This window comes from Trichechus manatus, unplaced genomic scaffold, assembly GCF_000243295.1.
Source record: "Trichechus manatus latirostris isolate Lorelei unplaced genomic scaffold, TriManLat1.0 scaffold00121, whole genome shotgun sequence".
Taxonomy (NCBI): domain Eukaryota; kingdom Metazoa; phylum Chordata; class Mammalia; order Sirenia; family Trichechidae; genus Trichechus; species Trichechus manatus.
In genome coordinates this window covers 1288434-1315092 of record NW_004444057.1, presented here as the reverse complement: position 1 = coordinate 1315092, position 26659 = coordinate 1288434, and the positions used below count along the sequence as shown (strand labels likewise).

The following is a 26659-nucleotide window of genomic DNA, read 5'->3' as shown; positions in this document are numbered from 1 at the left end:
TATTAAAAAAAAAAAAAAAAAGTAAAACAAAAAAATCTCCGTTCTCTTCCAGAATTTTTTTTTTTTTGGTACCAAAAAGGAAGCAGATTCAATAAAGCATTTGCTATTTCAAAAAAAAATAACAAAAAAAAAAATCGTCACCCAAATAAAAAGGCTAACAGCTCAGCGAAAAATATTTTCAGCACGTGGGTAACATTTTATTAGTTACACAGGCCATATAAACTGATGCACAAAAACAACTGAGAGCCCAGCAGATAAATGGGAGAGCACATAAACAGACAATTCAAAAACCAGGGATTAAACTCCTAAACAAACTTAAGAAGTACCAATTAAAACAACAAGGCAACATAGACAAATACATACATACACATATATAAAATATTCAAAGCTGATGAATGCAAGAAAAGAAATAACAATTGTATTAAGATAGCTGAAACATGTATGGGTTACAATGGGTAGTCCCCCCAAAAAAAACTTTCTATAAGGTTCAACTTTATAATAAAAAATAATAACTTAAGGGGAGAAAAATAATGCACACATAGTTGGGGGGAAAGTCTTTTTTAAATTTTTCCAAAAAATAGAATGAAATCCTAAGAAAAGTATAAACGATTAGGATGTTGTTTTCACATTTTAATACCAACAATTATGAAAGTTTGGGAGAAGTAATAATCACGAACGACTTTCTTCAGACAACCTGGTAAACAGTTAAAATGGGTAAGTTTTAGTTTCTGCCACAAAATTAGCTTGGCAATCAACCAGGAAGCATTTTGCGTGTCTGTGGCACATGGACAGAAGCTATGCATCCGTTATTCTAAAGGCCCAAAGCGCTTGCCAACACAGCTACATTTGGTAACACTTTTTTTAGTAAGTGAGAAATATAATGCAAAATATAAGGAAAACCAGGACACTGATAACAGAGCAAATTGGAAATACCATATAAAAAGTTGAGAATTTCAAAAAAATTAAATGGAACTATATTTAACTGCACTTAAAGGAAAATATTTTATGTAAAAATATAACATCCAAAGCAAGTTACAAAATTCAAATACGGAAATTGAGGGTATCAAAATTGTAATAAACAATAAGGTTCCAAAATGTGGCAGCAGCAATCAGTAAGGCCTGTGCACTCCGACAAAATTTTTATCCATTTCAATGCTTCTTAACACATAATGTTACAGTCAAGGCTACACATTTATGTTTTACTTTTACACCATACCATTACTTACATTTAATTGCTCTTTATAGTTACCTTTTGCCTCCAAATCAATTATAACAGGGCAAGAAAAGGAGGCTTCTAACAACCACTTATACTCTAGGGTACATAAGATTACATATTGAATCCCAACTAAAAAACTGCTCCACAAGGCTATTTTTATCTCTATGTCCCTGTAAAGATGTCTCAAATATTTTAACAAGGCTGCTACAAAATATGCAAAATTAAGAGATTTGAGACTCTTATAACTCTGGTAGGCCTGATTATACAATCATAAAAATAACTAAAACTATTAACAGAATTGCAGAAATTGAGTGAAGAGTGAATCCTAAAGTAGTGGGGAATTTTTTTTGCTCTTGAATATCTAAGAACTGCCTATAATCACTGCAGAGAGGATCCTCTTCTGCAGAAGAAAATAAATCGTACTAGAGAAGCGTAAAGGATGAACATCCGACCCTCCACTCTGAAAAAGCACCTGCAGCCTCTTGCTCAGGGTAGGCCTAATTGGCAGTCACCCAGCTGTGGCCTCTCGTGGAGTTGGTCCCCGAGTACCTGGAGAGAACAGCTGGGCTGTGTTAGGGTCATGGAGTGCTGGGTGCTGACCTGGGAGGTTAAGAAGAAGGCTTTCACATGACAGGCTGCCAAGTCCAGACCCTGGTCGCCAGAGGCCGAGCAGGGGGATGGAGTTTTGGCTTGAATCTCACTGCAGGGACTTGATTTCATTCAGGTACCAGCAGAAACCTCTCCAGAATCTGTATTTCCTCCCCCAAACAAACTCTGGATTCCATGAGAAGGAAGTTAGACTCAGAGTCCAGGACAGTTGCTCTTTGAGGCCCTAGCTTTGTGCTCTTGTTTACCAGGCTTTGGAGTGGTGGCAGCACCTGGGATGAGGTGGGGGGAGTATCTATACTCACCTGTATTGTTTCTTTTGGAAGTAAATCTATACTTAACAAAATTTTAATTGAAGGATTAGATGTAAATTATCCCCTGCCAGTCTAACAGAAAAGTGTAGCGATAACTTAGGACTCCCTTTCAAAAGAAAACGTTTACTCAAGTCTCTATTCTCCTGACTAAAAAATGTAAAACTTATCGAAAAAAAAATGCTAAAGAACATTTAATACAGACTAAGTACACTATCACATCATTTATGCACTGAAATTTCCCAGAAAATTAAAGAGGATTTTAATCAAATCAGAACAGACTCTATCTTTCTTAACTTACTGTTATGGACTGAATTGTGCCCCCAAAAATATGTGTTGTAAACCCTAACCTCTATGCCTGTGGTTATAATCCCATTTGGGAATGGGTTTTCTTTATTATGTTGATGAGGCAGGATTAGTGTAGGGTGTGTCTTAAATCAATCTCTTTTGAGATATAAAAGAAACTGAACAATTGAGAGAAGCAGAGTTGGAGGAAGAGAGATGCCAAGCCACATGAAGATCACCCAGGAGCAGAAGCTCAGAAGAGACAAGGACCTTTCCAGAGCCAGCAGAGAGAGAAAGCCTTCCCTTAGAGCCAGCACCCTAAATTTGGACTTCTGGCCTCCTAAACTGTGACAGAATAAATTTCTGTTTGTGAAAGCCATCCACCTGTGGTATTTCTGTTACAGCAGCATTAGATAACTAAGACACCTACTCAGCATACTTAGTATCTTTCCATCTTATTTCTTACCTCACAAAGGAAGTGAAAGAATTATGTCCGACACTATATGTGTATGCAAAAGGAAAAAATAATAAAATCACATTGACTCATACATGGTGATTTTTCTGGGTAACTTTATGAGGTTGTTGTTGTTAGGTGCTGTCGAGTGGGTTCCGACCCATAGTGACCCCATGTATGACAGAACAAAACACTGCCTGGTCCTGTGTCATCCTCACAATCATTGCTATGCTTAAGTCCATTGTTGCAGCCACTATTTTGCTGCCATTGTTGACGCCTTTGAATTATAGTGTTGGTGAAGAATACTGAATATACCATGGACTGCCAGTAGGACAAACAAATCTGTCCTTGGAAGAAGTACAGCCAGAATGCTCCTTAGAGGCAAAAATGGCGAGACTTCGTCTCACATACTTTGGGCTTGTTATCAGGAGGGCTCAGTCCCTGGAGTAGGACATCAAGCTTGGTAAAGTAGAGGATCAGCGAAAAAAAAGGAAGACCCTCAACAAGATGGACTGACACAGTGGCTGCAACAATGGGCTCAAACATAGCAATGATCGTGAGGATGGCTCAGGACTGGGCAGCGTTTCCTTCTGTTGTTCATGGGGTCTCTATGAGTCAGAACCAACTCAATAGCACCTAACAACAATTCTAGTTATTAAGATAATTTCAGCACCCCAATAATAACTTATAACCTGCAAAAATTTAAATCATGGTGGAAAATAAAATGCATTCGCTCTTCTATTCCTCACTGACCATTTCTTCTGAAATACTCAGCACTTATTTTGCATTCCTGTTATTTTTATCTAAGACTATTAATTAAAAAGATCCTAGAAGTGAACCATCAGTCTTGTAAAGTAGTCCTTTATAATCCAAACGGAGGTTAAGGGTTTCCTTTTAAATGTTTTTCCCAAACAGTCCTTGAACACATGTGTACATGCATATTCCTTTACCAGGTACATAAGCTGAGTTTGATAAATTTCTTTCTGTAAATTGATCATTCACTATTTTTTGTAAAAAACACTAAATATAATTCATAAATAAAACAATAGGACCTACGTCTTCTTATTTGTTCTGAACCGACTCCAAATGCTGTACACTGTAAACAGCCTGTAGCCTCATGTCTGACATATGTGAAAGTTCCCAACAAAAAACCTACTTAACTAGAAAGCGTACTTTTAAGAGATGAATTTAAAAAACAAAATTTACTTCATGATAAAAAGAAACTATACTGTTCAAAGAAATGCCAAACGACCACAGAAAGCAATCTTAATTTTGTAGCAGTTGCCAAATAGAGAAAAAGAAGAAAAAAAAATTACCTTTTTGTGCAAGGCATGGAATTCGCTGTACCTCTTTTCAACAAAATGTTTTCTTCCATTCATTAGCACTTCTATCTTAAACACCTAAGGAAAAATTAAAAAGATTAATTCCTCCAGTTCGAAACCCTCAATTTTCTGAGCGGTAAGTTTGTGACCATGATATATTTCATCCCTTTAATTACAGTAGCTGATCTCCCAAAACCTAGAAGGCTCAGGAGACCCTGGCCCAACAGGCCTGATTAATGAGCACTCAAACCAAATGCTCACTGACAAAGTCTGGTATTCTCAGTAAGCATGTCTAAAAGTAACGGAAACCTAAGCACATTAAAATTCTCCTTAATTTTTTAATCAAAGAATATTCCTCACTTAAAATTAGTACTTCACCTAATGAATATGATGGTATTAAAATAAAAGTGTGACATGACAGACACACTCTGCTAAAAACCTCAGGCATGTGGGCACCCCATTATGGTAGGATTTCAATGACAGCAGTACTGTGTCATCTACAAGACAGTCGTGGAAACGGCAGTACGTTTTAGGTTAATTTCTTCCTAATCTTGCATATTCATCTCTAGTCTCAGCTGGGCTTATTCTGCTGTTTGCAAAACAGGAAAAATGCAGTAAAGGTTCATTTCCCCTGCACGATACGAGTGACAGCTAGCTTGTGCTCCTACCTCCAGAAGGTTGAAAGGGCAGATGAAAAGGCTCTCCGGGTGCACTAATTAGTAGGCACTAACATGACATTTTCTTGATTCTTAGGTCAGTGGGTCAAGACTGGGAACAAGGGACGAGAAATCTTGTGAAATGCTCATGAAAATATAATGTTAAGGTGAGGTGGGGGAGGGAGGCTTGGTAGGCACTAAGGAGAAGTGCTCTGTTATTTCGAAGACTTTGCATTATGACTCCTGTTTTGCTGAGTAAGAGTTTGTAAACCACCTAGATGAAGAAATCCTGATTTCCTGGTTCTATTTTTCTTCTGAATAAAAGCTAAAGCTGCGGTCATATGATACTAAAGAAATCTACTTACTATAACCCTAAAATTAACAACTATTTAATTTTAGCATATGAGCTACAAGGTTATACACCTTCATTTAAAATAGATCCCTGTGGCTCTACCTTACACGTAAATATAACTACTTTAGAAAGCCATAAATAATGTTATCAAATAGAAAATGTGCCTGCATTTTTGTGCTTTCTGTTGCCATAACTTAATTTAAGAAGACACCTGCTTCCATTAAATAAGTCGTAAATTTTTACCAATTTAATCAATATTTATAACATTTAGTTTTTTCAAAAAAATTCTCCTAAATAAATCCTTTTCTTTGGTGAACTAGTAAAAGTATTTTCTCTTCTAAAAACTTAGGCACATGCTTCAAACTCAGACATATGTACATGATTTTTTAGAAAAAAATTCTGTTTACTAATTCACTAAAGAAAATTCTTCTTCTTCAAAGACTCTGCCAGAAACAGAATCAGGAAAACACCCTGAGAAGCACAAACAAGAGAAGTACAGCTTCAACCTGGAGGCTTGCTTAGCAGGATACACAGCCCCCCTTTTAGTGGCAGTTTCCAGATTTAAATCAGGACAATGTGGTGGCAATGAAGTAGCTACCATCTGCTGAGCCATACGAAATAAAAAAATTTAGGCTCTGGATCCAGTTACTTGAGGGTTCGCACAAAAAACACCACCTTAATTGGCATGTTCTATGAGTCCATAGAAGATGGAGAAGGTTGAAGACTCAGTAAGGCTCAACCTACCGGGTCACCCTTTAAAGTGCCCCCTCTTGAAGGCCACGGATAAGACCCATGACACAGCAGCTGCCTCATGGAATGTCATCCTTTCCATTGACCAGACAGTTCTGTTACCAAGTGCCACAGTGACTTTTCACAAGCACTAAATAAGCACTAGATTCATTGGGAGGGGCAAGGGTGTACATAAACACACACACACACACACACAAGATTCACTTGGCTTAACTACAGAGGAAAGATTGTGATACATTTTACTTTTAATATTTTTATTATGTTACCATGTAAAAACACACAATATACCTAATATTAAGATTTTTTTCTTCTAAATTCTGGGAAAATATCTTGGAAAGAAAAGTAATTTGGTTAATCAGGATTTCCATGGCGAAGTAAAGCAAGAAATGCAGTCAATTTAACAAACCCAATTTTCCAGAATGCCACACCAGCATACCGGAAATTTTTTTTTTTTTTTTAAGTCTTTTAGTCTGACTTTGTGGCACATTATCCTGCTGCCTGGAACGCCCTTTTCCTGCCTTGCTCTCCTGGCAAACTCAGAGCAGTAATTATCTACCTCATAGCGTGGTGGCATCATAAGGACGATGCTGGAAGCACTCAGCACAGTCTCCAGCATTCATTCGTTTATTTATTTAATAGGTATTTACTAAGGGCCTACGAGGAACCCAAGAGATGTTCTAGACTCTAGGAATTCAGCAGTGAACAAAACAGACAAGAGCTCAGTCTTCGTGAAGCTTACATCCTATCTAGTGAGGGAGACAGCCTATAATATACAAATAAATATCATGGTATCAGGAAATAATCAGTGCTCTAAAGAACAGTACAGCAGGATAAGGAAACAGCTTGACAAAAGACATAACCTGGAAGTAAACACCAGGAAACAGGTATATAAGAGCTGAACGTGGTTGTCTCTGGGACTTCAGACTGGAAAGTATTATTTGTTTTCATTTCTATAAAAAAAATGTGTTCAAATTTTTAAAAAATGCTACTTTAAAAGGGAAGATTCAGTTTCTTAAATGTGATTTTTATTACATGTTAGAGCCAATGTTTTCCCTTGTGAAGACATCTCTGAAATTATACAGGAAGTCAATGATAAATTACTTCAAATTTTGGTTTAACCAATTTTTTAGGAACATACCTAAGACGTAAAATAATTTTAAGCTATATTCCAGGTTGAAATAGGGCCTACCTTCCAGAAGCTTATACCTTACAAAGTTATTCACTTCTAATCAAGGGGGAAAAAAGTACAGTTCTTCCTGTAACTGACTTAGAGTGTCTAGTAAATAACCCAAACGCCTGCCAAGTATGGATGGGAATTCTATATTCAAATAAAGCTTTCAGTCCAGTGTTCCAAACAATTTAGGTCACTGTACTGCTGCAGAGAGAAAGTGTAACACAAATGGAGGACAACTATCAACCTACAATGTGACTTTTATATATATTTTAATCATTGTTTAATCAGAACAAGATACATCAAATATTAACTCTGAGCTTGAAATCAACATAATAGTATATTCTCCTTCTTGAGTAGGAATAGCCAATAAAAGTAAATAAAGAAGGTTGTTACTCCACTATAAAAAGTTACATCTCTAAAAGAACCATTCACTGAATGTATTCTGTGGGCTAGGCTCTCAATAAGGCATTAATTCAAATGATACACATGTTTTTTATGAGGGGAAGATGGTATGAATCCCTCTAATTATAAAAGGTTATGATATTGATTATTAAGTAAACTTACAGTTCAAAACAACTACAGTAGATATTTAATTTGTTCCTATTTCTGAGCCTTACATGGTATTTCCTCTACTCTAAGATGCCATGTTGATAATGTAAGAGACATTATTGATTTAATTATACTATTTTTAGTAGTGGATAAATAGCTAACACCTTCTTTCCCATATTTCTGAAAACATCTCAATTTCAGAAATTTAAAAATGTTATTAAGAAAAAAGAGAGACTGCTTCAAATAAATCACTTTAAAAGAAGCAAACAATTCTGTAAATAATTGCCTCTAGTGAGTAACTTCAGGATCCCTGAGGGTACAGTGGTTAAAGCACTCAGCTGCCAGCCTAAAGGTCTGTGGTTCGAACCCACCAGTCGCTCAGTGGGAGAAAGAGGTCACAGTCTGCTTCTGTAAAGATTTACAACCTTGGAAACCCTATGGGGCAGTTCTATTCTGTCCTATAGGTAGTTGCTCTGAGTCAGAATAGACTGGACAGCAGTGGGTTTGTTTTCTTACTGAATAACTTTATACCTTTTTCTACTGGTTACTTTGTTACCTGAAGCTCTTTCTTGATCCACCAACTTTCTGCAGTATCCTCTGACTAACAATCATGCAAGGAAAAAATGGACATCCTATTCACTTCCTTTCACGTAATCTTCCTATTCATCCCTTATCTTGTTAGTTAAGCCATCATTTTTACAGATATGGTTTAAAATATTTGCAGTCTGTTTTATAAAACTAATGGTCTTCTATGCTTTATAGATTGATTCTAAAAAGTGAGAACAATTAATATTTCCAGTGTAATTATATGTGTGTATTTTTTTCACTGTATAATCATGAAGTATGTTTGAAAGTGTAGAGAAGGAAACGTAGCCTTATAAACTACTAAATCTGCACTGTTCAGTGGAGAGTGTTTCAAACACGTCAATTAGAGTCTTTTCTTATCACTCTATAAACTACAAAATCATGTTACACTTAGTTTAATACTTTATATTTGGGACTTTACATTGTAAAGTTTGTTTGTGTTACTTGGCATTTTTAAGTACTTTTTTTTAATTCCCATTCTCCCCTCTCTACAGCCTCTGGTAACCACTAATCTTTTGTCTCAATGGATTTGCCTACCCTAGATATTTCACACAGGGGAAATCATAAAATATTTGTCCTTTTGTATCTAGTTTATTTCACTTAGCATAATGTTTTCAAGGTTTATCCAAGGTACATGGTGGCATTATCAGAACTGTATAGGTGAATACCACTTCCTTGTATGTATATAAGGAGCCCTCGTGGCATAGTGGCCAAGCAGTCGGCTGCTAACCAAAAGGTCGCCAATTCGAAACCACCAGCCGCTCTTAAGGAGAAAGATGTGCCAGTCTGCTTCTGTGAAGGTTCCAGCCTTGGAAACCTAATGGGGCAGTTCTGCTGATTTGATCTGGGAATCAGATCAACTCAAAAGCAGTGGGTTTTTATGTATCTAAGGAGCACTGGTGGTGCAATGGTTAGCATCTGGCTATTAAAACCTTATAGGGCAGTTCTACTCTGTCCTATAGGGTCACTATGAGTCGAAATCAACTTGACAGCAATTTTTTTTTTTTAATGTATAAACTACATTTTGTTTATCCATTAATCTGTTGATGGACACTTACATTGCTTCTACCTTTTGGCCATTGTGAATAATGCTGTAATGAACATCATTTTTTAGGCTGCAGAAAACTGGTGGATTAAGCAAGAGATTCAAGTTACGAAGTAAGCAACAGAAAAAGTTATAAAGTTATTCTTTAAAATTTTGATGAAATTAAAATATAGTGAAAATTGAGTGTGGGGGGAATACAGGAGTGGGGTTGGATAAATTCATCTTTCAAAGTGGAGAGACAATAGAGATTGTCGAAGATTCATACATTAAGAATCACAGTGCTTACAACCTGTACAAGGAAAGGTCATGGAAGCCCCATAGACACATCCAAACTCCCTGAGGGACTGAATTGCTGGGCGGAGGGCTGTGGGGACCATGGTCTCGGGGAACATCTAGCTCAATTGGCATGACACAGCTTATAAAGACAATGCGCTACATTCTACCTTGGTGAGTAGTGTCTGGGGTCTTAAAAGCCTGTGAGCGGCCATCAAAGATACTCCACTGGTCTCATCCCTTCGGGAGCAAGGGAGAATGAAGAGAACAGGATACAAGGAAAAGATTAGTCCAAAGGACTAATTGTCCACAGCTACCAAGGCCTCCACCGGACTGAGTCCAGTACAGCTAAATGGTGCCCGGCTACCACCACTGACTGCTCTGACCAGGATCACAACAGAGGGTTCTGGACAGAGCTGGAGAAGGATGTAGAGCATAATTCGAACTGACAAAAAAAAAAAAAAAAAAGACTAGATTTACTGGCCTAAAGGAGACTGGAGAAACCTCGAGAGTATGGCCCCCAGACACCCTTTCAGCTCAGTGGTGAAGTTACCTCTGAGGTTCACTGTTCAGCCTGGGAGTGGACAGCCCCGTAAAACCAAATAAGACTAACGAGGTACAGGAGTCCAGTGACAAGGGCCAGAAGGCAGAAGGGGACAAGGAAGCTGGTGATAGGGAACCCAAGGTTGAGTAAGGATATTGCTGATGTGTTGTGAGATTGGTAACCCTTGTCATAGGGCAACATTTGTAGTAACTGTTAAATGAGAAACTATTTTGTTCTGTAAGCCTTCATCTTAAGTGAGAATAACAGCACAATTGGAAGAGCGTAGTCAATGTCACTGAACTGTGTATGTAGAAATTTTTGAAACGGTATATCTTTGGCTATGTGTATTTTCACCAAAAAAAAAAAAAGGTTGAGAAGTTAGAGGGTTAGTATGTTGTGGGGTTGTTAACCAATGTCATAAAACAACATGTGTACTACTGTTTCATGAGAAACTATTTGTTCTGTAAGCCTTCACTGAAGTACAATAAAATATAAAAAAAATAAAAATAAATAAGAATCATGGTGCTTAAAATAAATGTTAGCGTCGTGGTGCTTAAAGTAAATCAGCAACTGTTCAACTAACTTCTGGTTCTGGAAGGTGGTAGATGAATTTTATTTTTCCTTCTACATGTTTATGTAGTGTCAGGATTTTTCTACCTACGTAAATTACTTTCAGACATTCTAATAATGATATAATCCCTGCTAAATGTTTTTAACCTCTCTGATTATAATGGAAAGATTTTTCTTGAGTTTATTGATATTTATAGAATTATAAGTTTTCAGTCTAAACCCTAATACTAATTTTAGCTGCAGCTCCTTGACTGATTAATTATTTGATTATGGAGAGCCTTCATTTTTTCTTCTCCTTTTAGGCTGTATCAATATGACACAAAACCAATTAATCAATTCGGTGTGAGGGAAAAAATGCACTCAAATACATCAGGTCATACATGTTGACTGGCTACATAGTTTTTCATTAGTTCAGCATCATGTAACTGACTTAGATTTTCCATAAAATGTGAATAAGTACTGCTAGTTCTTTGCTTACCTGAGTTGTTGTGACAGTAAGTCACACATTATGTTAAACAATTGAACATTCTGGAAGATAGATGCTATATGACCTTTATAATTCTCTTTTATGGCCTGGTTTGAAAGAATGAAAATAGATAAATAAATTTTATCTCCACTACTTACTAATTTGGGAAAATCTCTAAATATCTTTGAGTCCTAATATATGTGTTAATAAAATATGACTGACAAAACAATGTCTACTATGTTAGTGTGTTGGATAATAAATGTCTTGGTCCTTTTTAAGATGCTTTGAAATAAAAGGAATAATTATTGCTAATTATGAAGAAGTTGATGAAGTCTCCAGCAGGAAGCACAAGACTGGTTTTCATGGCCATTTGGGGATAGCCTTCCTCAGAAAAGATTTGTGACTGAAATACTTGACACATGGAGGAACAAAAGAATCCATCCGTCTTCTCGCAAACTAGTTAGCTATAAGATTGTGCCTCCTAACCACATGCCCATGTCTTCTGTAGAAAGGAGCAACTCTTCCCCTCTCAGAATCTGCCCCAACCCATTAACCCAATCTTATTCTCCTGGGTTCTCTAGAAGAGTCAATCAGAGCAGACTCCTTTCTAAATCCTGCCCCACTCTGGGTACCACCTGTACAGAGCACACTCACTTAGCTTGGTATTTCTGCTCACGTGCAAGCCCTTCTAGGCCAATCTGTAGTGGCTTGAATGGGGGTCCCCAAAACATATGCCCACATCCTAACCCTTAGAAACTGTGAACGTGGCCTTATTTGGATAAAGAGTCTTTGCAGATGTGATTGAGTTAAGAACCTTGAGAAAAGAACATCTTGAATTATCAGATGGGCCCTAAATCCTTCTAAGAGACAGAAGAGAAGACACAAAACACACAGAGAAGAATGCAATGTGAAGAAAGGCTGAGATTAGAGGCATGCAGTCACAAGTCAGGGAATGACTGGAGACACCAGAAACTAGAAGAGGCAAGGAAGGATTCTCCCCTAGAGCATTCCGATGGAGTAAAGCCCTACCAATACCCTGATTTCAGACTTCTGGTCTACATTTAACGGTGAGAGAAAAAAATTCTATTCTTGTAAGCCACCCAGTTTGTGGTAATTTGTTACAGTAGCAATAAGAAACTAATACAGAAGTCCTACTTCAGTACCCTTCTTTCAGTATTCAAGTGAAATTCCACCTCAATTTCAGAGCCTTCTCTGACAACTTCAGTCATCACTGTCTTCTCTTTAAACAGATCGTATAAGTAGCACAATCATATTATTTAAAGTGAAGGCAGTCTCTAATTTTCAATATTACCTAATTTATCCCTATGGATTATTTCATATAAATACATATTATAAGTCCCAAATAAACTGTTAATTTTTAGGATAATTTTTTTAGGGAAAAGTAATCATCGAGAGGGGCCTACACTGATGTTAGAAAGTATCTGTAGTATAATACTAATTTAAAAGCAGAATAGAACGTTTTATCCATGCTATGCTGTTGACCACATAAAATATGCACAGAAAGATAATGAAGGAAATAGGTTAAAATGACACTTAAGAAGTATGATTACACATTATTATAATTTTTCCCTATAATCTAAAATTTTCACTAGAGTGTATAATCAGGAGAAAAGATTTAATCAAATTTCTGCCTTCTAAATTTATACTGGAATATATGTAATAACTGTTTACATGATGATTATTCATTTTTTTAGCACAACTATCAAGTTCTCATGAAATTCATTTATATATTGCCACAGACATTAACTGAGCATCTCTTATGTACCAGGCACTTTGCTCTGTTCAGTATTAATAACAGCAGCAGCAGCAGCTAATATTTACTGCATGCTTACTATGTACTACGCAGTGTTCAAAGTGCTGTCATATATTAACTCATTTAATCCATGTAAGACCCTGTGAGGTAAGTACTGTTATTATGTCATTTTGTATGTGGGGAAACTAAGTCACAGTTACATAATTTAAGGGAACACAGTTAGGAGCAGATTCAGAAACCCAAGAAGCCTGGCTCAAAGTCCACAATTACAAGCTCTATATTTCTATAACTACGGAAACAATCCTCCACAAGTCTGTCAGTTTGTAGAGGGTCAGCAAAAAAGAGGAAGACCCTCAACGAGATGGAATGACACAGTGGCTGCAACAATGGGCTCAAGCTTGGCAACAACTGTGAGGATGGCGCATAACCGGGTAGTGTTTCGTCCTGTTGTGTATAGGGTCACTATGAGTCAGAACCAGTTCGACAGCACCTAACAACAACGACATAAAAACAATAGTGAGCAAATCCACAGACCTAACCTTTATCAAGCTTACAGACTAGAAACAAAGAGATTAAGAATCTAATCAAACCAATACAGGTTATACAATATATTTTATAAATAAAAGTATAAAAAGCTATCTGAGTTATACCCAGTATAAAATGCTTATTTTAAGAAAGCTGTCAGAGTTGATAAGAGAGGACAGAATTTGCTCTCTGAGATCAAGGAAGGTTTCCTCAAGAACTGATGTTTCAGTTGAGGTCTACAGTAAAAGAAGAGGGAGCAAATACTGCAGGCAGAATATGTGCAAAGGTCCTGAGGCAGAAGGTGAGGAAATGGAAGAAGCTGAGTGGAGTACCATTGAGGAGAGTAGTTCTGTATGAAGGTTAGAGAGAGGGCAAAAGAGGGAGCTACCTGTCTGGGGTCTTAAAAGAGCAGCCATCTAAGATACTCCACTGGTCCTACCTTGTCTGAAGCAACAGAGAATGAAGAAAACTAAAGACACAAGGGAAAGGTTAGTCCAAAGGACTAATGGACCACAACTACCACAGCATCCATCAGACTGAGTTCAGCACAATTAGATGATGCCCAGCTACCACCACCGACTGCTCTGACAGGGATCACAAGAGGGTCCCCAACAGAGCTCAAGAAAAATGTAGAACAAAATTCTAACTCACAAAAAAAGACCAGACTTACTGGCCTGACAGAGACTGGAGAAACCCTGAGACTATGGCTCCCAGACACCCTTTTAGCTCAGTAATGAAGTCACTCCTGAGGTTCACCCTTCAGCCAAAGATTAGATAGGCCCATAAAACAAAACGAGACTAAAGGCGCACACCAGCCCATGGGCAAGGACTACAATGCAGGAAGGGACAGGAAAGCTGGTGATTGGGAATCCAAGGTTGAGAAGGCAGAATGTTGACATGTCGTGGGGTTGGTAACCAATGTCACAAAACAATATGAGTACTAACTGTTTAATGAGAAGCTAGTTTGTTCTGTAAACCTTCACCTAAAGTACAATAATAAACAAAAAAAAAAGACTGATCATTGACCGTGGAGTTTGAAAAAAAGAGAAATCAAATAGAATGGTGAAGTTTTTGGTCTGAGCAACTGTAGGGTGGTGGTGCCATTAACTAAGCACTAGGAAGACCGCCAAGCAGGTTTGCATGGGGAATTAGCAGCTACGCATTGGCTCCTTTGAGATGTGCATTTGACATCAAATAGAGATGTTGGGTAGGATGTTGAGTTTACAAGTCTGGGGATCGGGGAGAGGTCTCAGTCAGAGATAGAAATTTGGGAGTAATCAATTTGGGAGTAATCAGAGTGTGGGTGTAATTTAAAGTTAGGAGATTAGATCTAATCACATAGAAAGAGAAGTTTATTTAGGTGTCTTTAGATCATATAGGGTCACTATGAGTTGGCACTGACTTGATGGCAATGGGTTTTTTAGATGATATCATTAAGGGAGCCCTGGTGGCACAACGGTTAAGCACTTGGCTGCTAACTGAAAAGGTTGGCAGTTCAAACCCACCAGCCACTCCGCAGGAGAAAACATCTGGCGATTTCCTCCTGTAAAGATGACCCCATTACCCACTGCCGTTGAGTCAATTATGATTCATAGGGACCCTATAGGACAGAGTAGAACTGCCCCCTAGGGTTTCCAAGGAGTAGCTGGTGGATTCCAACTGCTGACCTTCTGGTTAGCAGCCAAGCTCTTAACCACTGTGCTTCTAGGGCTCCCGTGTAAAGATTAGAGCTCCCCTGTAAAGGAAACCCTATGGGGCAGCTCTACTCTATCCTACAGGGTCACTATGAGTCAGGATGAACTTGACAGCAATGGGTTTTGGTTTAGATCGTATTAGAATCTGTGGTTGTACCACTTTAGCAATGAGAAGACTCTGCTGCATTTTAAAAGCCCTCCTCTTCCAAATTAAACTTCTGTAGCTCTTACAGCTGTCCTTCAGATGATCTGGTTTTCCAGTCTTGCGCTATTTACCACTTTCTGGATAAACTACTTGTTGTCACTATTCCTCCCAAAACGTTGAACCTAGAACCCAACAAAATACAGGAATTCCCCAATTAATGAATGGATCATGTCCCAAAAATCCATTTTTGAGGTAGTTTAGAAATCAGCATGAATTTTCCCATAACTCAGTTATAAAACATAGTTAAGTTTCATGCCCAAACCCCCACTGCCGTTGAGTCGATTCCGACTCACAGCAACCCTATAGGACACAGTAGAACTGCCCCATAGTGTTTCCAAGGTTGTAAATCTTTATGGAAGCAGACTGCCGCATCTTTCTCCCACAGAGCGGCTGGTGGGTCCAAACCGCCCACCTTTTGGTTAGCAGCCAAGTAATTTAACCACTGCACCACCAGGGCTCCAGTTTCATGCCACCACATAAAAATCTATTTAGCCTATAACATGCATCAATTATAACACTAATATTATTATTCAACCACTAGATTTACAGTATAACACAGTATAGGTAGTCCCCAATTTATGACAGGGTTCTGTTCTGACAACTCTGTCCTAAGTCGGTTCTGACATAAGATAAATACTTCACATTTTTTTTTAGTTTTCACTATTATTGCCTTTTATTATCAGTATCTTTATAAATCCGATCTTTGTCTTTGGAGGTTGGAAACATTACAAATAAATTTACAGATATGATGACATCATCAAATTACGTGCTGCAAAAGATTACGGGTAGCCATCTAAGATACAACTATTGGTCTTACTCTTCTGGAACAAAAGAGAAAGAAGGAAACCCAAGAATCAGAGAAGGAACTGGACTACAGGACTAACTGTCTCCATGAGCTACTGCCTCCTCCACCTTAAGACAAAAAAAACAAGATGATGCCTAGCCATCACTACCAAACATTCTAATCAGGGATACAATAGACGGATCCTGATAGAAAAGGAAAAAAATGTAGAACAGAACTTCAAATTTTTAATGAATCCAGAATTACTGGACCTATTGAGACTAGAGGAATGCCCAAGACTATTACCCTGAGATACCCTTGAAACATTGAAGCGAAACTATTCCCTGAAGTCAACTTTTAACTAAATAGCAGGTTAGCACAAAAACTAAAGAATGTCACGCTTGAGTAGTGCACTCTTTTAAAAAATTATCTATTGAGAGCAAATGGACAACAGCTACTCTAACACATAGATGAGAACCTTAGGGGGCAGTGAGACTAAGTTAGTGAGAGTGAAACAACTAGAATGGAAATAATGAGAATGCTGGCACAATGTGAAGAATGTAACCAATGACACTGAACATCATGTCTAGAAACTGTTGAATGGGAGCGGGTTTTGCTGTGTACATTTTCACCAAAAACACAATATTAAAAACATATATATTAATAAACTCAAAAAAATTACTTGTTGTAACACTATATGCAGTACATATTACTAACATCAAGATATACCGAAAAAAAAAAAAAAAAAAAAAAAAAACAAAAAAACAACGATGGTAGTTAAGTGCGGTTCGTTGTAACCTGAATACATTGTAAATCAGGATTACCTGTTGTTAAGAGTGCTAGCTCTGGAATCAAACTGCCTTGGTTTGAAACCACTGTCTTCCATTGCTCTGCTCTGGACTCACTAAACACCTTGGGCAAGTCATTTAACCATTACAAACTTCAGTTTCCTCACCTATAACGTGAAGTTTATAATAGCACCTATCACACAGGTTTGTAGTAAGGATTAAATGCGATTATTCATGTAATCTTTTACCACATTTAGCAAAAATCCAAATAATACCTATTTTATCATTATTAACATCTAACCACTGGAACAATTGTTTCTTTAGCAGCACAAGGTGGTAGAGAGGAAAAAAGAGTAACTTACTGCCCACATACATCCATCTTTATAGGAGAGAGAAGGTCTTTCTCTCTCAAACCCCAGAGGTGGTTGACACTGTAGTGTACCCATGTCATGGGCCTCTGCACTTGCCTCTCCTATGCCCATTCCCAGCTCTGTATTTCTGATGAGGCTTGACCAGCCCGAGGGCCAATACAACCCTGACTCCCTTGGATCTTAGCTTAAGATTCCCTATCTGTGACCTGCATTTCCCTAAACACTTTTGGAAGCCACATCATGCTGTTGGTTCATGACGCCCTTGAGCTCAAACAAAACCACCAGGTCTGCCCAAAAAGTTCTTGAACAGGTGATTTTCAGACCTCTAACTGACCTGTTAAATTTTATTATCTCGTTAATTTTGACGTATCATATAGGCTGTTGAAACTTTTTGGAAAACTGATTCTGTCATCCAAAATGTGAGCTATTACTGTCTTTTGTCAAGCCTGTATCATCTGCAAATCTGAAGTACCTGCCTTTTGTGTCTTCACCCAAGCCTCAGTTCTCACTCTACAAACTCACAGCTGGTCTCCCTGCTTCCGCTCTTGCCCCGAGGCTCTGAAAGATGAGCAGGGGGAGAGGGACTAGCTCTATGCCCATAATGGAATGCAGGCCACTGTGTAAATTCTACAACCAAAGACTCTCCTCATGAAGAGGAACTCTGTTCTTGTTCAGGGGAAAGCAGCTTTTTCTTTCTACTGACAGGTGTTAGAGGTCATCCATTCATGGTTTTAAAATAGCCACTTACAAGAAAAAGTAAACTTGTAAAGATCTTAGAATACTCAGCCTTCTTTCAAAACTCAAAATTTTAATTCTTCTTAAGAAAAATATTTATCAGGTATTTTACTCTCTCAAGATATGCTGGGTTTAAAAATTGTTACACTGCCATGTGCCAGGCCCTGTCGAAGGTGTCTGAGGTCCATCAGTGAATTAATGTGACTAAGAGTCCTGCCTTTGTGGAATTTACATTCTAGCAGAGAAGACAGACAATAAACAATAAATATTAAAAATAAGTAAATTATATAGTTATGTTTCAGAAAGTGATTACTTGGTACAAAGGGAAAAAATAGAGCCAGGTGAAAGGAATTAGGAGTGCCAGGGGAAGGGCTGCAATTTTAAATAAAATGGTCAAAATAGGCAGCATTGTTGTTGTTAGTTGCTTGGTCCTGTGCCATCCTCACAGTCCTTGATAGGTTTGAGCCCCTTGTTGCAGCCACTGTCAATCTATCTTGTTAAGGGTCTCCCTCTTCTTCACTGACCCTCTACTTTACCAAGAATGATGTTCTTCTCCAGGGTCTGGTCCCTCTTGACAATATGTCCAATGTAAGTATCCCCATCTTCTCTTCTAAAGAGCATTCTGTTCGTACCTCTTCCAAGAAGATTTGTTTGTCCTTCTGTCAGTCTGTGATATATTCAATATTCTTTGCCAACACCGTAATTCAAATGCATCAATTCTTCTTCAGTCTTCCTTTTTCATTGTCCAGCTTTCACATGCCTATTAAGCTATTGAAAGTACCATGGCTTGGGTCAGGCTCACCTTAGTCATGAAAGTGACATCTTTGCTTTTTAACTTTAAAGAGGTCTTTTGCAGCAGATTTGCCCAATGCGATATATCGTTTGATTTCTTGACTGCTGCTTCCGTGGGTGCTGATTGTGGACCCAAGTAAAATGAAATCATTGACAACTTCAATCTTCTCTCCATTTATCATGATGTTGCTTTTGGTCCAGTTGTGAGGATTTTTGTTTCCTTTATGTTGAGGTGTAATTCATACTGAAGGCTGTAGTCTTTGATCTTTATCAGTAAGTGCCTCGAGTCCTCTTCATTTTTAGCAAGCAAGGTGGTGTCATTTGCCTGTCGCAGGTTGTTAATGAGTCTTCCTCCAATCCTGATGTCACATTCTCCTTCAAATAGTCCTGTTTCTCAGATTATTGGCTCAGCATATAGATTGCGTAAGTATGGTGAAAGGATACAACCCTGATGTACACCTTTTCCAATATTAAACCATGTGGTATCCCCTTGTTCTGTCTGAATGACTGCCTCTTGGTCTATGTACAGGTTCCTCATGAGCACAATTAAGTGTTCTGGAATTACCATTCTTTGTAATATTATCCATAATTTTTATGATCCTTACAGTCAAATGCCTTTGTGTAGCCAATAAAACACAGGTAAACATCTTTCTGGTATTCTCTGCTTTCAGCCAAGATTCATCTGACATCAACAGTGATATCCCTCATTCCATATCCTCTTCTGAGTCCAGCTTGAATTTCTGGCAGTTTCTTGTTGATGTACTGCTGTAGCCATTTTTGAATCATCTCCAGCAAAATTTTGCTTGCATGTGATACTAATGATATTGTCCGATAACTTCTGCATTCAGTTGGATCACCTTTCTTTGGAATGGGCATAAATATGCATCTCTTCCAGTCAGTTGGCCAGGCAGCTGTCTTCAGAAATTCTTCCAATAGCCACGACTTGTCAGTCAGTTTGTCATACTGTGGTGGCTTATGTGTTGCTGTGATGCTGGAGGCTATGCCACCTGTATGTCAAACACCAGCAGGGTCTCCCATGGTGGACAGGAAAGGCAGCATTGAGAAAATGGCAATGATGGAATATGAAGTTGTATCACAAAGTCATTGTGTACTCGCCTTTATACTTTTTTAATTTTAAATTTGTCAATCTACCTTTAAAAATGCCCTGATACATGACTGTTTAAATATGTTTGCATAATAAAAAAATTTGTCACTGAATTTCTGTATTAAACCAATTACCATCTTTTCAAAATCTATCTAACAAACATCTGTGTCAAAGACCCTCTGAGAGAGTTAAGCATCTAACAAACAAGCCAGGGTCTCAGCATGAATCATTGCCATTCTTCATGTAGAATCAGCATTTTAAACCCATATATAAGGGGCTGTTGAGGAGGGAAAAAAGCCATTCCAAGAGCTTCTTGTATTGATTTCTTTTATCCCAGACAAAGAGGTTCTCCTAGTTACATGATATATCATAATCACTTAAATTGTCTGACTGCTTTAAAGAAAGAACAATGAATTCAAGAAAAGGTGTTGCCTTGCACAAATACAATCATCTTACAAATTTTTTGTTTGTATGGGTCGCTTTCCCTTAGCAATATAACATATGTAGTCTCGAAAGAGAAAAAAATGAAAACGTAAAGCTCTAATTTATGCCATTCCCGAGAGGCTGAACTAAATCTAAAAGTGGCCAACATCTGAAAACTCTAACATTGATCCCAAGGGTAGGAAGGATAAATCTTTTCTTCAAACTTCACCTCTAGGTTTAACATATTACACATTCACAATCAAATCACTTTATCACCTGGACCTGAGCACTTTCTCTTTCTCTCCACAGCGTTTCTGCACAGACAGAGAAACGTACAACTGTGATCCTCCTACTGGGCTTTCTCCCCACAGAGACCACCACACAGATTTATAAAAGAAACTTTCTGCTGATGTTTTTTCCGGGGCAGAAATGCTTCACAAGACTGAGAACTATTATCTCCAACCAGGATTAGCTCATTCGGTTTCCAAACATCTGCTCTCCAAGTATACAACCATAGTACTCACCTATCTGTAACCCCTGGTTTTGCAAAGGCTTTTTTTTTAATTTTTTTTTAACAAACTAAAATTCTCATTACCTGTCTAGCACGGCTCATAAAAACATTTCATGAGGTAAGCTGTTTGGTCCTCAGGAATAAATAGTATACCCAATTTAAATATAGTTGAGAGTAGAAAATGAGCCCTGGTGGCACAATGGTTAAGGGCTCAACTGCTAACCAAAAGGTCAGTGGTTCGAATTCACCACCTGCTCTGTGGGAAAAAAGACCTGGCAATCTGCTTCCGTAAAGATTACAGCCTAGGAAACCTTATGGGCCATTCTACCCTTTCCTACAGGGTCACTGTGAGACAGAATTGACTCAACAGCACACAACAACAAGAGCAGAAAAGAAGAGTTATAGAAGTTCTATTAGGCATCTTTTCATGGCTTATGTCGCAAAAATAAATTAATCTGAAAAGATACAGCTTAAGAAGAATGGAACAAGAACAAAAAATGTATGAGGATGATTATTTCTCAACTAATACATAGACCTATAATGTACTGATATGAATTATTTGTTTAACATAGTGGCACCAAACCAAAATTGAAATCTGACTTTTTAAAAATAAAAAAGCATATTTATAATAATGAAAAATCATAAACAACCTAGTATTTAGTAAAGACTGACTGATAAATGATGGCATATTCATATTAGGTCAAAGAAGAGTTATTAACATTAAATGGTACTGTTACAAAATTTAAAAAAAAAATTTTTAAATTTAAAAGCAGGCTATCAAAAGAGTACAGTTTTGTTTTGTGCTATAGTACATCTATGTTCATAATAGTGTATGTGTATATATGTGTGTACACACACATACACACACCATACCTTCACAAAAAAGACTGGGAAGAAAAGAAATGCCAAATGTTTTCAGAGTTATAGGTTATTTTTTCTTCTTTGTACTTTTAAGATATTTTTCTCTAATTTTTCTGCCTTCAACATGTGTATCTTACATCATCTGTAAACTATGTAAGCAAAAACATTCTTATAATGAGAAAAAAAAAATAGCTGTGAATGAATCAGAAAGCCTGGGTTCTAGGTTAGTCTTTGACATTTATTAGTCATATAAACTTAGGAAAATCACTTGTCATCTCTCTGCCTGTTTGTCATCTATAACATGAGGAGGCTGATCACACGCTTTTTAACATCCTAACATTTTACCTATATATAACAATTGTGTAATGCTTTGTCATAGATATTTCTTTCTAAGTCTGCTCTAAGGTAGACTGTGCCATTTACACATATCCTGTGTTGCATTTTACATACTGTGCAGGGCAAATGAGTGTTAATTCATCCATGCTTACCTCACCTCTAAATATGGCTATCCTCAGGAACAGATTCTGCTCAGTTAGCTGTCTTAGTCTGTATCTCTTTTACCAAACAGTGAATTCAGTTCTCAAGGCAGGATGACCTCCCTCACTAATCTACCCTGTGAGCAATTTCTGGCTGTGAAATCAGCGAGCTCTATCAAACGTAAGACAGCTCTCTCTAACATAAGCCCAGGTTAGTCTTGGCCAGACCGGTTCTCAAAAAGGCTCAGCCTTGTACCTTTTCATCCCACTGGCTTCTTTTTCTTCTCCAAAACGCTCAACCCTTTTTCTTCATCGGCCTGAAAGGGGATTCAATAAAGCCTGACTGTGACTACTTATGCAAAGTCTCTAGTTCCTAGTTGTTTCCTCCTTCCTTGGAGAGACACAACATCCCATTGCCAATGGTGTGGGCAAATATTCGCACTTGTTCTTGGGAAGAGATAGACAGGGTCAACAAGACGCTATTAGGAAGATTCAGTTAGGATGATTATGAAAAACTGACACATAAAAGCAGACCTTTTTTAAAAGGTGTTTTTCTAAAGCTGTTATAACTTTGAACGAATGGGAAGGATTCACTGGGCCCTTGTGAACTATGTAGCCAGAGTCTGGGGCTAGAAGGAGAGTTGGTATGTCAGCAGACTACCTGGCCTGTCTTTTGGTCAATGTGCAAAAATCACTGTCCTTCTGACCAGTGATGAGGTATTAGTATTTGTTTGTTTTTAATTAACATCATTACATCTCAGTTTTAATGAGTTTTCTAATATCTAAACAATCCTGAATTAGTCTACTGTTGAGAGCTCATTAGTACTCATTCTGAAATACCATAAAACTAAAATGACTAATTTTGCTGGCCATGAAGTCAAAGCACCTCACCAAACACCAGAGAAACAAGTCAGATAAAGTCCTTCTGCCACTTTCCTGCTCAGTTTCCTGCTGGTTGCAAGATATGACCCCCAAATGAGTTTTGTGTTTTTTTTATTTAAAGATATTTCCACTTCATTAACACATTCTTCATTTTCCACTTCTTTGTTAGTACCAAGGAGAAATTCCAGGCTTTCAAAGATTCAAATGACTCATATCTCAATCAGACCTAGACTCTTTCCTCTCGACACGCCAATTTACATGAAATCTCTTAGAGTTTCTCTGCTTCCATAAAATGCAGATGCCACTGCCCATCAGGCCCAGGTTTGCCTCTTTCCACAAACAGTCCAAAACAGTTTTCCTGATCTGTTTCAACTTGAAGTGTTGTCAATATATGGATTGTCTTGCTTTCTAATTCAGTGAAAAATCTAGTTTTCCATTAGTCTCTGCCTTTCTAATTTTCGATACAGCTTTACTAAATGTAATTATTAAAGGCAGATTCAAGAAAGCAATTACTGAGCTACTGGTTTGTATCTCTGAAGTCTTAATAAGCGGCAAAAAGTTCCAATTCCACTAAGAGTATAAAATAAATTTTTCTATAGATTAAACATATACATCTTTGAATTCGTATATGGGTAGATGTATTTAAAACCATATATAAAGCATCTCCTCTTAAACCACAAATTTCAACCGTCATTTAAACTTTATTCAAAGACACTACAGTATGTTGTAAAGAGTAGGAAACTACACTTCAAAAAGACTATATACTCTTCTGCTCTTTCTTCGCAACTACGTGACTTTGGTAAACCACTTAACTCCTCTAGATCTACTTTTTCCTCCCATCTATAAATACATGAGGGCACTAAACTAGATGGCCACCAAGTACCCACTCAGCTGTCAAAGTCTATGAAACATTTATTAAATTTCTAATCTATGCTAGACTCTGTACTAGACACAGGACAGAAAAAGATAAATTATAATCTTTAGCATCAAGAGGTTAAAATTCAGTAAAGAAAAGAAAAATGAGAATAATTAATATAAGGTAATATGTAAAAGTGCTACCCCAATGAAACAAGCCAAATTATCTTTAAAAAATCCTAAGTAATATCAGTACATATAAATGAGGGATGTGATTTCTTTGGCAGTCACCAAATTATAATAATTTGGCTTTCAAACTACAGGCAAATAGCAGAGTATTCATTATGTGTGGTCACTTAACACTAGTCTTAGGCATACAATACTCTGTGAATGAAGCCACTGTCCCTAAATCAAGATGAGTCTTTGACATTTAATAGTCTTGTCAACCAGTTGTGGTCAAGTCAATTCCAACTCATGGTAGCCCCATGTGTGTCAGAGTGGAACTGTGCTCCATAAGGTTTCCAATGGTTGCAATCTTTTGGGAAACCCGGGGGCGTAGTGGTTAAGAGCTACAGCTGCTAACCAAAAGGTCAGCAGTTCAAATCCACCAGGTGCTCCTTGGAAATCATACGGGGCAGTTCTACTCTGTCCTATAGGGTTGCTATGAGCTGGAATTGACTCGACAGCAACAGGTTTGGTTTGGTTTTTGATGATCTTTTGAAAGTAGACTGGCGGGCCTTTCTTCTGAGGCATCTCTGGCTCACAGGTTCTTCGGTTAGTAGCCACCAACTTTTTGGTTAGTAGCTGAGCACTTAACCATTTGTGCCACCCAGGGAATTCTAATAGTCATGTAGTAATTATTTAATAATCCTTCATCTCAGCATTGTGGTACTATTTAATAGTGCACAAGAAGCACAGGAACAAGTATTATCATCATTTTGCAGATGAGAAGTCTGAGGATTAGCAAGGTAAATGACTTTCCAAAAGCTTCACAACAAATCAGTGGCCTGTTCTCCAGGACACAATCATGGGCAGCCTTTCTGCAAAATTAATTACTGAATAAGGCCAAAGACACCTTTGCCCCTGTGATTTTTTTCACTCAACAGAAAAATCTTCACTGCTGTTTATCCTTAGTTTATCAGCTCCATTTAAAATAGTACCTATTAGTTATCTTGAACACCATAAAGCTACAACTACTACTTCTAATTCTACCTTACATTAATTTAGTTGATATGTGAAGGGTTTCCCTTCATGATTTCTAGAATATGTGCTAATGGATTTTGGGCAAGGTCATTACACAAAGGCCTAAAGATTTACGATGAGTATCACCACCACCACCATTGTCTGAAGACACCTCTGCTAATTTAAAAGCACGTCATAGTGGTTTTCTTCAAATTCTCTTTCGTGAAGGTATGACCATCAAATTTGAAGCCAAGAAAACAAACAAAAATAAAATCAAACAAAATGCTTAGTTCTTTCATACTATACTGAAGTTGAAAGCCTATGGACGAGCTCCATACAGAGTCACCCTTCTAAAGGTGTACTGTGCTCAGATCTGGATGCCACATTTTAAGGAGGTAACTGTCAAATGAGATAGTGCCTTCTCCTTAGGGAACAACAGGAGAACCAAAGGTCTGCCCTGACGGCATCTGAGGAGGAAGAAGAGATGTACATCCCAGGGAAGCAGCCTCCAAGTATTTGCAGAGAAGTGAGTAGAGAGATCATATTGATATTCTGTAGACCCCGATAACAAAATTAAGGTAGCTCGTAAATTTTCTGTACAATCTAGAGCTGAGAAAAAGGATCATGATTTAGAGTTTGCCACACAAGCATAACCAGCCCACATCCCCAAATCACCCACCAGATAAGGCTGAATTGACAGTTTCCAGGCAACTTTCATGAGGAAGGATATACTATTCAACTTAGTTTCTCGTCAAAGACTGTATTTTGGCAAAACAAACTACATGCCGCTGCTAAGTAAATAACCCTCTTTATTTAAAGTGAGTCAATAAGGGCAGAGGTGTCATTAAGCCATATAAATAACTAACAAAGAATTTAAGATGCAGAATGTTAAAGATAAAGGCCCCAAATCTACTACTGCAAGATACAGCATTTTACAAAGAAGCACCAAGGTCAAGTCTCAGAATTAAAGCTTCTAAAATACAAAAGCATTAACAATTGCAAATATAAAATATGAAAAAGTCACTTTAAAAAATTAAGAAAAGTGGGTGAGCATTCAACTTCAAGGTTGATAACATCAAGAGAACACAGCAAGTCCCTGTGATGAACCATAAGAAAGGGCATAGGAAAGGCACCAGGAGGAGTCAAATGCACAAGAGGAGCTGGAAACAAGAGGTGGAGATCCAGGTCTCCTTAGAGACAGAGTCGGGAGCACACTTCCCATGCAGTAAGAATGAACAAGACCCATGTGTGGGCATAGACTTCTCAGAGAGAAACAAAAAACCAGGAAAAGTGCAAAGTGCTATGTTTTTGCCCTAATTCTGATATTAAGTAGCTAAAACATTTACTCTCACTTCTGGCTCCAGTTTATTTATTTATTCTGTAAAAATGTATGGGTTGCCTATATGGGCAAACATGCACTGGGAATACGGTCAGCTAACAGCACAATGAATAGTTTTAGAAATGCTCTGAGGGGAAAGGGATTGAGACAGCATGAAACAAGAGAAGCTGCTCTGAGAAAGCGATGATGAAATGGAGACCTG

General features: G+C 37.8%; 1 protein-coding gene across 5 annotated transcripts in view; it reads right to left on the bottom strand.

Annotated features, from left to right (window-relative positions):
- Nucleotides 1-26659, bottom strand: part of SNX24 (sorting nexin 24) — a 171326-nt gene that overhangs the window by 80260 nt on the left and 64407 nt on the right. For 4 of the 5 annotated variants that reach the window (XM_004384275.1, XM_023738669.1, XM_023738667.1 and 1 more), the window contains exon 2: nucleotides 4189-4272. In XM_004384275.1, the coding sequence (XP_004384332.1) occupies nucleotides 4189-4272 (84 nt within the window). Of the gene's footprint in view, nucleotides 1-4188; nucleotides 4273-4572; nucleotides 5809-26659 lie in introns of those variants that run through there. The other variant, XM_023738668.1, reaches the window with a different exon arrangement.